At 50.9% G+C, this 12685-nt stretch overlaps 1 protein-coding gene across 2 annotated transcripts in view; it reads left to right on the top strand.

Annotated features, from left to right (window-relative positions):
* Nucleotides 1-12685, top strand: part of NUP210 (nucleoporin 210) — a 110388-nt gene that overhangs the window by 67445 nt on the left and 30258 nt on the right. For both annotated transcript variants that reach the window (XM_023619888.2, XM_070238415.1), the window contains 3 exons: nt 398-504; nt 2321-2425; nt 2514-2615. In XM_023619888.2, coding sequence (XP_023475656.2) covers nt 398-504; nt 2321-2425; nt 2514-2615 — 314 coding nt within the window. The remainder of the gene's footprint in view (nt 1-397; nt 505-2320; nt 2426-2513; nt 2616-12685) is intronic.

Here is a 12685-nt window from a genome sequence, read left to right as displayed (position 1 = left end):
CAGGGAGTCTCATGAGCTCACCACGCTCCTTTAGTCCCGCCCGGACCGTCTGGGAGGTGGGAACTGCTGTCTCTGTTTCGGAGATGGGGAAAGAGGCTCGGGGCCCGTCACAGGTACGTCTCAGTTCCCGGATGCACAGAGGTCAGACCTGGCCGCTCGGAGCCACGCTGCCGTCTCACGCCCCTCAACAGCCAAGAGTAGAGTCCCTGTCCTCCAGCTCCTCTGAGCTGCTCGTCGGAGCCTGCTCAGGGCCATGAGGCTCTTAGAGTGCCTACAGTTTAAACAAACTCGGTTATCTGTTTGTAGGACTGGGAGATTTAAAAGTGAGTCAGAGGGAGGGGCTTCACAGGCAGCAGTGGGACTGAAATCCAAAATCGGTGTCTCTTCCTGTGCTCAGGTTTGCAGGCCATTTCAGTTCACGAGGCATCGGGGACCACGGCCGTCTCTGCCACGGCGACTGGCTACCAGCAGTCCCACCTCAGCGCAGTGGGAGTGAAGCAGCCGGTACCTCCAGGGCCCACCGCAGCGGGGACACCTGCTGCCCGCCCTCTGCCCAGGTCCCCGGGTCCTTACCCCTACTGGCCGCACCCCTCAGCTCATTACCCAGCTCCCTGAGCTGGGCATGGTGGGCCCACCTGAATGGGCGGGCTCCATGTTGGCCTCCCTGCCGCCAGACTCCCCACCCACACAGCCTGCACTCAGCCGATGGCGGGAGATCCAGTGAAAAGGCAGAGGGGCCCGCCACCTCTCGGCGCCGGCACACGCCTTTGGGAGCCCTCGGACCTTCAGACTGAAGCCTCCTTCATTGTCAACCAGGGCTTGCCTGTCCAGCTTCCTCTCCTCGCAGCCCTGACTGACAGACCCCACTGGGCGTGCCCAGGTGGTTCAGGCCACCAGGCCTTTGAACCAGCAGTTCCCAGTGCCTGGAATGCCGGCCCCACCCACTTCCCCCCGTGGTCCCCTGTCCTTCTGATTCAAGTGACAGTGTTGGCCCCTCTGTGGAGCGTTCCCTGAACCTGGGTGCAGAGCAGTGGCCTCTCCCCAGGTCTAGAGCCCCTCGTGCTCCCTGCTGTCATGGCACAGGGAGCCATGACTTACCCCCACATGCACACTGTTGTCTGTGCGCATGGACCACCGCCTGCTGGACCACGCATCCCCAGCAGCATCTCCCAGGGGCCCCAGGTGGAGGCGGTGGGTGGCAGATGGGTGCACCTGAGCTGGCAGTGGGGAGAGTTCCCCAAGAATGGTCCTGCCTGGACAACACACACCCCCTCGTTGCGGGACATTCAACTTATGTTTTGGGTGGTGGAGGCAGCAGATACCGGCTGGAGAAGGCAGGTGGGGCCACATTCCAGGGCACCCTAAGTGGCAGGAGGAGGAGCTCGAACTGTCTCCTGGGTAGTGGGGAGTAGGGGAAGCTGTGGAAGAGGTCATGACCCCCATGGGAGCAGCACTGAGGAGGCTGGCCTGCAGCCTGTCCGTGTCCCTGTCCCTGTCCCCCTGGGCCCTCAGTTGTCTCACCACAGACCCCTTGGCTGTGGGGGCCGCACCAGCCTCCTCCCTGGGACGCAAATGCCTAGCAGCTCCTGGCAGGGCCGCTGCGCCCACTGCACCCGCTCTCTGCCTTGATGCTTCACTGCTTGGGTCTCTGCTCACCGCGGGGCCTCCCGAGAGCTATCCACCCTCATAACCTGCACACCGCCTGGCTCTGATGCCTTCTCTCAGGCAATCACATTATCTTTCTAAGGCTTCATTAGGTTAAATTTGCATCATCTCCCCAAGGGCAGCTGCTGTCCCCAGGGCCTGCTCGCACAGAGTAGGATATGTGAAACTATGGGTGGGTCAGAGCCCGGGCTGGTCCAGCCATCTCCCTCCAGTGACACTGGCAGGAAGCATACTCAAAAGTCTGTGCAAGGAGTGAGGGCCATGTGCATTCTCCTGTCAGCCCCCCCTGACACCGCCCCCAAGGCCCCCCGCACCAGGCTGGTCAGGGCCTCGCTATTTGCCACGCCCCGTCCCTGCGCACAGCACCGCAGCTCGTCGGCTGTGTGCCCCCCACGTTCCCGGGATGTGTGTGAATCGCCCAGCATGTGGGCCCTGGCAGGCGGGGGAGCTCTCACTCGGGCAGGATTACAGATGCTGCAAAGGGATGTGGCCTCCCAGCTGGGCTTGAAGCCCGGGGGTTTCACTGGGGCTGTGTCCCCAATGTGGTGAGCCCCTTGGGGCCTGCATCCTGCTGTTCCCAGGGGGAGGCCCGCGGGCTGGCCTGGGGTTGGCCCCGTGCCTCCTGGACCTGACAGCGCTGGCCTTGCCCTTGCAGCACGACCCTCTCGTGCCTGTGTCAGCCTCCCTAGAGCTCATCCTGGTGGAGGACGTGAGGGTGAGTCCCGAAGAGGTGACCATCTACAACCACCCCGATGTGCAGGTACAGCTGCTTCCCCCGCACCGCGCTGCCCGGCGTGCCCCCGGGGTCAGGGCCCTCGCCCGACGCCCAGCCTGACCCCCTCTCGCAGGCCGAGCTGCACATCAGAGAAGGCTCCGGCTACTTCTTCCTCAACACCAGCACTGCAGACGTCGTCCAGGTGGCCTACCAGGAGGCCAGGGGCATCGCCACGGTGAGTGCTGGCCCCGCCCCCCTCGTGCCTGAACCTGGCGGCCGTGGGGTTCATGGTTCAAAAAGCTGGACTTAATCGTGTCAGGTGCAGGTCTTTAGACTCTCTGATTCATTGCTTGTGAACTTTAGTTGTTTGCGTGCCGGCTTTGTGATTTTTATTCCATCTCCACAAACTACCCACACTGTTAATTAGCTCGTGGTTGCCTTTCAATCAATCTTTTAATTAAGATTAAAACATTACTACATAAGCACCGCTATAGCAACCATGAAGACCATCCTTTTATAAGATGTGCCAGCTCCTTGTATTTTCCCCGTCCTTTCTTGACCCTTTCCCTATTCTAGCAAATATGGACTTAGCCATGCCCTTGTGGATGTGGCCTTAACCGTGCCCGTGTGGGTATGGACTTAGCTGTGCCCATGCGGGCAAGACTTTAGCATTCCACTTTTTCAATGATTTTATCCTAAGTTTCTTTTCCCCACGTTGCTATGTAGGCTGGCTGATTATTTTTATTCAGTCATTTGTACTTACCCATTCTTTCCTTGCAGAGCATTTAGGTTTAAATCTTTCTGTTTTTTAAAAATAGCCCCTTAGTTATAGCAAAGAGTACGAAGAGTAAAAACAAACACGGGTATCCCGAGTGTCTGCTTATCTGCACAGCGAGTAGTTAAGCAATCAAGACAGGGAGCTTCCTTTAAAGGGACACTTCCTGCTGACTGAGTCCCGCCCCTGCCCTGAGTCGTCAGCACCGGCAGCCAAGGACAGAGATGCAGCAGCGCACGGAGTGGTGTCGTGAAGCTGCGGCCATGCTGTTGCTCTGGACCCGCTCCCCCTTTGTTGAAAGCCTGGTTGCCAGGTGTTTGAGGAGCGTTACAATTGTAACAGCCCAAACGAGACTTTCTCCCAGCCTCAGAAGAGCCGGGTTGATTCAGTGCCTGGCATGTGGTGGGACTTGGAGGCGCAGCAGGGGCAGGGTGGGGCCTTGCCCTGATCACGCACGTCCTGCAATCCTGACGGCTTCGGCACTGCCTCGCTCCTGCAGGGGAGCCCTCGTGGGCTAGAACAGGCATCCTCACACCAGGGAAGGCTAAAATCAGAGTTAACCTTCACAGAGACCTCACCCCACACCTCCTCTCAGCAACACCACCAGGGTGCCTGCCTCATGGGTGTGCAATGAGTTTGTGGCATAGCCGGAAATCAAGAGCATGTCACCTCACTCTGCAGGGCTTTTTCACCCATAACGTCCTAAGGGTCTGCTTCTCTGACTTTTTGCATCCCATGACTGTCTTGACACAAGGGTCACAAATCACTTGCCTCTGGGATGGGACAGGTGTAAAGTAAAAGGGAAAAGTGCGTGTGGGGAACATACCTGGGACTGTTGTGCTAAATAGCACCTGATGCTTAGCTTTAGTGGCAGGGAGCAATAGGGAGTGGTGGGGACTGTTGCAAACTGGAGAGCAGAAACTGTGTCAGAGGGACAACCGCCATGCGCCTCTTGGTCTAGCTAACTTTTGTTATTTTTAATAACAGCTTTATTGGGGTATAATTCACATAGTAAACAATTCACTCACTTAAAGTGTGCAATTCACTGGTTTTCAGTATATTCATAGATATGTGCAACCATCACCACGGTCAGTTTTAGAGTATTTTCATCACCTCAAAAAGAAACCTCATACACTTTAGTATCCTAATAAGGATCAGCTAAGAGGGGTCCAGCCTCCTCCCTAACCTCACACACACAAGGGTATTGGATTTTGTCAAGTGCTTTTTCTGTTCCTTTGAAATAATGTGGGTTTTTTTGTCTTTTATTCTATTGATATGATGTATTACATTAAATCAACTTTCAGGTGTTAAACCAGCCTTGCATTCCTGGGATCAGCGTTACTTCATCGTGACGTGTAATTCTTTTTACATGTAACTGGGTCCAGTTTGCTAGGAGTCTGTTGAGTTGATGTTCATGTCACAGTAGATGTTGTTCTGGGGTTTTCTTTTCTGTGATGCCCTCATCTGGTTTGCGTATCAGGGTGACAGCAGCTTCGTGGAATCACTAAGAAGTGTTCCCTCTCCTGATTTTTGGAAGAGTCTGTGTAGAATTGGTAAAATTACTCCTAAATGTTTGGTGTCATTAAGCAGTGAGGCCATCTGGACCCAGGCTTTTCTTTGTGGGTAGTTTTTGGTTACTAATTCACTCTCTTCACCTATTACAGGTCCTTTCAGATTGTCTGAGTCTTTTTGAGTCAGTTTTGGTAGCATGTGTCTTTCTAGAGCAATTCAATTTTTTTGGTTATTTTCTGTTTTCTAACATTTTCTTGCATTCCTCCAGTGACTGACCTTGGTCTTTAGCTGTCTTGTGGAGAGGATGCTTTCTCACAGCACAGTCCCTCGGTGAAGGATGAAGAAGCATGTCATGATACTCCTGTTTCTCTCAGAGGAGAATCGCAGGTGGCAGGACCTCTTAGGTTTATTGCCATAAATCAGAGCAAAAACCCATCTCTCAGCACCTGGGAACAAATGTGTGTCGTTAGAGAAAGCTCAAGGGTTGCTGGAAGCCTGAGATCGTAGGAAGCTCTCCCTTAAGCGTTTTTATTTCCTTTATAAAAGAAAGAATAAGTCCCTGGCCACTTCTCCTGCCATGTAAACGAATGTTCACTGGCAGATCCTTCACATTAAAAGGAAAACCTCAAATCGTAAACAATCCCAACTGCTTGAAATATGCCTTGCTTTGCTTTACTTCTAGAGATTAAAAGTGCTTCTCCTGTTATCAAAAAGAGGAAAGTTTCAAGTTAGGAAAAATGTGTACAGTGCCAACAAATCTTGGGAACCTTTTACTCACATTTATCTCACACTACACATTTTGAGTAAGCCCCAAGAGTGGACCTGTGGACAGAGAGAGACCTTTCCTCCATGAATAAGTGCTTCTAAGAGACCATAATGGACTAGGCTACCTGTATAGGTGGTGAGCACCCCGTCTCTGGAGGCATTCAAGCAGAAACTAGGACACTTGTCTGAAAGACTCAAGGTAAAATTTCAGCATCGGAATCCAGTTTCCCCAGAAGACCTATGGACCCCCGTTCGGTCCTGCTGTGCTGCAATTCTAGGATTACCACTGTGCAGTCCCTGTCAGCAACAGATTCTAGGATTCTCCTAGTCAAGCAAGTATTGATGCCCCCATTTTACAGATGGTCCCAGTAGAGCTATAGCAGGTCTCTCTGGTTGTGGACTGGCCTTTGTTCATGGGTCTCATCCCTTTCATGGCTGTTATTGAGTGGGACTGAGTGCCCTGTTGCAGGCATGACTCCCAGGACAATAGAACATGTGGGAAGGGCCATTAGCACCCCATGTAGCACCCCCACAAGGACTGCTTCTGCCCCAGAGGGTCTCCTGGCGGCGCCTGGACCACTGTGGTCTCTGCTCCCCCATCTGGGGCCTCCAGGTGGGAGTCGGGTTCTGGTTCTGCCTCTGCTGTAACTCGGGAGTTTCGTGGAGTGTTGACAGTCGGTGACGGGTCCTAGCAGCGTCTCTGATGCTGGATTCTGAAGGACATTTACACATTTCTTTGGCATTTTCCAGCTGCTAATTAGCAGCATTCTCATTTCCCTTAATCACGGAGACAAGAAAGCCCACAACAGTTGTTCAATTAGTTCATAGAAAATGTTTCTTTCTTTCCTGTTGATACGCATTCGGGATGCAAGAATGGCTCCTGAGCATGTTCAGCATCCGAGTGTCTCTGGAAGGCAGCGCGGGGCTCCCGTCGGCCATTGTGGAGGTGGTTCTGGCACACGGGGCCCTAAGTTAGGGCTGAGCAGGCTGTGCTTTCTTCTGCTCGCAGCCCCAAGCTCTGCAAGGGGCTTGATTTCAGTCTTGGCTGGCTGGCACACAGGAGTGTTTACCTGATTTAAACTTAGAGTTTCTTTCTTCTCAACAATTCTTCACATTTCAAAATAAGTCCTCCGAGCAGAACCCACGCGCTCGCAGGCGTCGGGGAAGCAGCCCACCGCGCCGAGTGCTTCGCACCTTCGCTCGCGCGCTCATTCCGCGAAGATCAGCCTGTCGTGTGCCGGGCTAGTCCAGGCGCTGGGGACGTGGCAGGAACAGGTCAGCCACAGGCTCTGCTCTCAGGAGCTCAGGTCTTTCCTCCACCACCTTGGTCCTGCGGCACGTAGCCAGTCATGGTGATGATGGACATCCGAGGAGAGCCGTCCGCCTCCTTGAGCTGAGGTGGGCAGTGGGTGGCAGCCAAAGGGGCTTGAACTCGTGTGTATCTTGCTTTTCTGCTGAGAATGACCTGTGGACAGAGGTGCCTGTCCCCAGCCCTGGCCCTGCCGGAAGTCTCAGGGCTGCTGGGTCCCTGGATGAAGCTTTGTCCAGCGTTCAAGGCAGGACCCTTCCCAGTGGCCATGATTTTCCTGTGATCTGGGTCCTCCCCTTGCTGCCTTGAGGGCGTCTAGTTGGGGCACAGATCCTGACACTCTTGCATGGCGTGGCACAGCCCACCATGTGACATTGGCAGGTGCGCTAAAGGGAACGGAAGTTGATGGCTCCAGTGACATTTGGAAATATCTGTAGGGCCTCTACTCTTCTGCAACTGCCACCTATCAAGGGACAAGCCTGAAGCATGATGAGGCCCGGGGGGAGCAGGCGAGGTGATGCAGGCAGAACCTTGGGCCTGGAGGATGCGAGTGGACGTCACAGCTGCAGCCCACTCCAAGCAGAGCTGCCCCTGTCTCCACATCCAGCATCTTAATGAGCAGTAATGCAGTCACCATCTCTGAACTGACGACAGGACTGTCCCCCGGCACAGTATTTGCTGGCTCTCAGGTGGCGCTTCCAACACTTGGAAATTAGAATTCATTCTGGGCGTGGATTCCCCACCTCCTCTCCTTGACGCACGTTCCACCGTATGTCGGCAACAAGTAAGTGGGTCGGAAACCTGGAGAAGCAAGGTGGTGTGACAGATGCTCAAAGCCTAGACTTAGGAGTGGGGGCAGGTCGCCACTTTGCCACCAGCTGTCCCCTCACTTCCCCAAGTGCAGTTTCTTTGTCCAAAGCCACCCAGGGAGCTCTCCCTTAGGGCCTTGTTCCGGTGGGGGTGAAGTGAGCTGGTGATAGAGCCGGCCGGGCCACACGGCCTCTCCGCTCCGTGGACGCCCAGCTGGACGCCATCCTCCACTTCTGTCATCCGGTTGGTGGCTGGAGGTCCAGCCTCTGGGAAATCAAGTGGAAGAGGAATTGATTTCCCCAACGCCATTTTATGCCTTTGTTTAAAATGTGCAAAATGGTTTTCTCGAAGGAGAGAAAAAAAGAAAAAGAGAAAGAGCGTCTGTGCGTTCCCCCGCGTGAGTCTGTCAGCAGCCGGTACAACATGTAATTTCTTCGAGCTGTGAAGGACATGTCAGCTCCTGACGGCAGGAACTTTGCAGGAGGATCAGCTCAGAGCCTCGAATTATGTTCTCAGAGAAAGCCCTCGTTTCTCTCTGTAATTTTTGCATGAGCACTCCCTGGGAAAGATGTAATAAGCAAGGGGTGCAGGCCTGGTGGCTCCGGAACCCTGCTCCTCAGCCCATGTCTGATACCAGGCTGGGTGGCGATGGCTCCAGTTACGTCACCGCCGTCATTGTGGAGCACAAGCGTGATTTCCACTCCGGGATCTTTATTAACCGATTTTACATCATTGTGGGAAATAGCCTGGGCGCCTCATCTGTGTGGGTGGGCCTGGAGCTCCGGAGTGTGGCAGAGGTGTCAGCCCGGCCAAGCCTGCCAGTTCTCAGTGCCTCCAGCTCACGGCGGGGCCGGGGCCTATCTCGGCCCTGGCCTTTCCCTGCAGCCCCTCTCTTCGCCTGGTCACTGGAGGCACCAGCTCTGGCAGTGGCCGAGGGTGGTAGAAGGGGCCCTGAACTGGAGCTTGGGGCACCTGGGTTCCTCCCCAGTGCTGCTCGTTGAGGGCTGGGCTCCTGTCCTGTATGGGCCTCAGTTTCCCCATATGTATGTTAAAGGGGTTGGATCACAATCAGCACGTCCCAAGTAGGTGAGGGTACAAGGGGTTTGCAGACTGTTTTTTTGGTGGGGGTGGGGTTCCAAGTATTAACGAATAGGCTAAAGCACCAGCTTTCTTTACCGTGACCAGAGTGGCTCAGCCGTGACCTAAATCCTTTCTTTTTGGTGAGGAAGATAGGCCTGAGCTAACATCTGCACCAATCTTCCTCCACTTTATGTGTGGGTCACTGCCACAGCATGGCCACGCCCAGGATCCGAACCCGTGAACCCTAGGCCACTGAAGCGGAGCATGCGAACTTAATCACTTCTCCACCGGGCTGGCCTCCGTGGCCTGAATCTTGATCTAATCAAGACACTTTATTGGGAGGCGAGTCTGCACCAGATGCTAGGCTCAGTCCTGGGGCTGCGGTAGGGGAGAAGACGGCCTGGAGGAGCAGGATGGATGTAAACAATGGTCTGCATCAGGACCAAATGACAGGCAGTGTAACTGCCCTAGGAGACGCGAGCAGAGGGGGTGAAGGGACCTCACCGGTCTGGGGTGGAGGGAAGGCTTTCCCCAAGGAAGGATGCCTAATGGGCCTGCAGGGGGAGCAGGAGCCAGCAGCTGAGGACAGAAGGAAGGAAACCCCAGGGCTGGCAGGCAGGCGCTGGCCGGCTGGGAGGAGCGGAGAGAAAAGTGTGGCAGGAACGTGATGGCGGGGGCGTGAGGTTTGCAGGGAAGTTCGAGCCGTGGGCAGGGCAGGTGGTGCCGGGTTCTCACAGGACGTGTTGGACTGGCTCCCTGGGTGGCCTTTGAAGGGTGTGACCTGGGTGTGACGCGATCTTATTTGGTTGTCTCCTTAAGGTCAGAAACCTGATGTTGTTTCGCAGTTTCTTTCCGTTTCCCTCCAGTACTGAGCTGTAACTGACACACAGAGCTGTGTAAGTGTAAGGTGGACAGCACAGTGACGGGACTGACATATTGTGAAATAATTACAACAGGTTAGCATCCGTCATCTCACGTAGATTAAAAAAAACGTTTTTTGCCTTGTGTTGAGAACTCTTAGGGTCTGTGCACTTAACAACTGTCAGGTATACCATATAGGATGTGACCTGTTGTCACCAGGCTGTACATTACGTCCCCAGGACTCACTGATCTCATCTCACTCTCTGGAGTTTTGTACCTTTTGACTACCCTCACCTACATTCCCCCACCCCCACCCCCGATCTCTGTAACCGTGGATCTGATCTCTTTCTATGAGTTTGCTTTTTGTTTGGTTGGTTTTTTTAGATTCCACATGTAAGCGAGATGATGCAGTGTCTGTCTTTCTCTATCTGGCTTGTCTCGCTCAGCATAATGCCCTCAAGGTCCGTCCATGTTGCAAATGACCAGATTTTCTTCTTTTCTATTGCTGAATAATATTCCATTGTGTACATATACCACAACTTCTTTACCTGTCAGTGGGCACTTGGGTTGCTTCCGTGTCTTGGCAACTGTGAATAATGCTTCGATGAACATGGGGGCACAGATATCTTCGGCATAGTCTTTTCATGTCCTAGGAATATAGTCCCAGAAGTGGAATTGCTGGATCATATAGCAGGGTTTTTTTAATTGAGTTTATGTTAGTTTACAATCTTGTGAAATTTCAGTTGTACATTATTGTTTGTCAGTCGTGTTGTAGGTGCACCACCTTCACTCTTTGTGCCCACCCCCCACCCCCGCTTCCCCTAGTAGCCACTAATCTGTTATCTCTGTCCACATGTTTAAATTCCTCATATGAGTGGAGTCGTACAGAGATTGTCCTTCTCTATCTGGCTTACTTCACTTAACACAATTCCCTCGAGGTCCATCCATCTTGTTGTGAATGGGATGATTTTGTTCTTTTTTATGGCTGAGTAGTATTCCATCGTATGTATATACCATATCTTCTTTATCCAGTCATCAGTTGATGGGCATTTAAGTTGCTCTTGGCTATTGTAAATAATACTGCGATGAACATAGGGGTGCATGAGACTTTTGGAATTGCTGACTTCCAGCTCTTTGGATAGATACCCAGTAGTGGGATAGCTGGATCATATGGTATTTCTATTTGTAATTTTTTGAGAAATCTCCATACTGTTTTCCATAGTGGCTGCACCAGTTTGCATTCCCACCAGCAGTATATGAGGGTTCCTTTTTTTCCACAACCTCTCCAACATTTGTTACTTTTTGTTTTGGTCATTTTTGCCATTTTAATGGGTGTAAGGTGATATCTTAGTGTAATTTTGATTTGCATTTCCCTGATGATCAGTGATGATGAACATCTTTTCATGTGCCTATTGGCCATCAGTATATCTTCTTTGGAGAAATGTCTGTTCATGTCTTCTGCCCATTTTTTGATCAGATTGTTTGACTTTTTGTTGTTGAGTTGTGTGAGTTCTTTATATATTATGGAGATTAACCCTTTTTCAGATATATGACTTGCAAATATTTTTTCTCAATTAGTGGGTTGTTTTTTTGTTTCAATCCTGTTTTCCCTTGCCTTGAAGAAGCTCTTTAGTCTGATGACGTCCCATTTGTTTATTCTTTCTGTTGTTTCCCTTGTCTGAGAAGACATGGTGTCCGAAAAGATCCTTTTAATACTGATGTCAAAGAGTTTACTGCCTATATTTTCTTCTAGAAGCCTTATGGTTTCAGGTCTCACCTTTAGGTCTTTGATCCATTTTGAGTTTATTTTTGTGAATGGTGAAAAAGAATGGTCAATTTTCATTCTTTTACATGTGGCTGTCCAGTTTTCCCAGCACCATTTGTTGAAGAGACTTTCTTTTCTCCATTGTATGCCCTCAGCTCCTTTGTCAAAGATAAGCTGTCCATAGATGTGTGGTTTTATTTCTGGGCTTTCAATTCTGTTCCATTGACCTGTTCACCTGTTTTTGTACCAGTACCATGCTGTTTTGATTACTGTAGCTTTGTAGTATGTTTCAAAGTCAGGGATTGTGATGCCTCCCGTTTTGTTCTTTTTTTCTCAGGATTGCTTTAGAAATTCGGGGTCTTTTTTTGCCCCATATGAATTTTAGGATTCTTTGTTCTAATTCTGTAAAGAATGTCATTGGGATTCTGATTGGGATGGCGTTGAATCTGTAGATTGCTTTAGGTAGAACGGACATTTTAACTATGTTTATTCTTCCGATCCACGTGCATGGAATGTCTTTCCATCTCTTTATGTTTATGTTGTCATCCATTTCTTTCAGGAAAGCTTTGTAGTTTTCGTTGTATAGGTCTTTCACTTCCTTAGTTAAATTCACCCTGAGGTACTTTATTCTTTTTGTTGCAATTGTGAATGGTATTGTGTTCTTGAGATCTTTTTCTGTTAGTTTATTATTAGAGTATAGAAATGCTACTGATTTACGTTGATTTTATACCCTGCAACTTTGCTGTAGTTGTTGATTATTTCTAGTAGTTTTCCAATGAATTCTTTGGGGTTTTCTGTGTATAAGATCAGGTCGTCTGCAAACAGTGAGAGTTTCACTTCTTCCCTCCCGATTTGGATTCCTGTTATTCCTTTCTCTTGCCTAATTTCTCTGGCCGGGACCTCCAGTACTATGTTCAATAAGAGTGGTGATAGAGGGCATCCTTGTGTCATTCCTGTTTTCAGGGGGATGGTGCTCAGTTTTTACCCATTGAGTATGATGTTGGCTGTGGGTTTGTCATATATGGCCTTTATTATGTTGAGGTAGTTCCCTTCTATCCCCATTTTGTTCAGAGTTTTTATCATAAATGGCTGTTGGATCTTGTCAAATGCTTTCTCTGCATCTATTGAGACGATCATGTGGTTTTTATTCCTCAGTTTGTTGATGTGGTATCACGTTGATTGATTTGTGGATGTTGAACTATCCCTGTGTCCCTGATATGAATCCAACTTGATCATGATGTATGAGCCTTTTGATGAATTGCTGTATTCCGGTTGCCAAGACTTTGTTGAGAATTTTTGCATCTATGTTCATCAGTGATATTGGCCTGTAGTTCTCCTTTTTCGTGCTGTCCTCGTCAGGCTTTGGTATCAGCGTGATGTTGGCCTCGTAGAATGTGTTAGGAAGTGTTCCATCCTCCCTAAGTTTTT

The sequence above is a fragment of the Equus caballus genome, chromosome 16, assembly GCF_041296265.1.
Source record: "Equus caballus isolate H_3958 breed thoroughbred chromosome 16, TB-T2T, whole genome shotgun sequence".
NCBI classification, from domain to species: domain Eukaryota; kingdom Metazoa; phylum Chordata; class Mammalia; order Perissodactyla; family Equidae; genus Equus; species Equus caballus.
The sequence above is the reverse complement of the archived record's forward strand: the minus strand, read 5'-3'. Positions and strand labels throughout refer to the sequence as shown.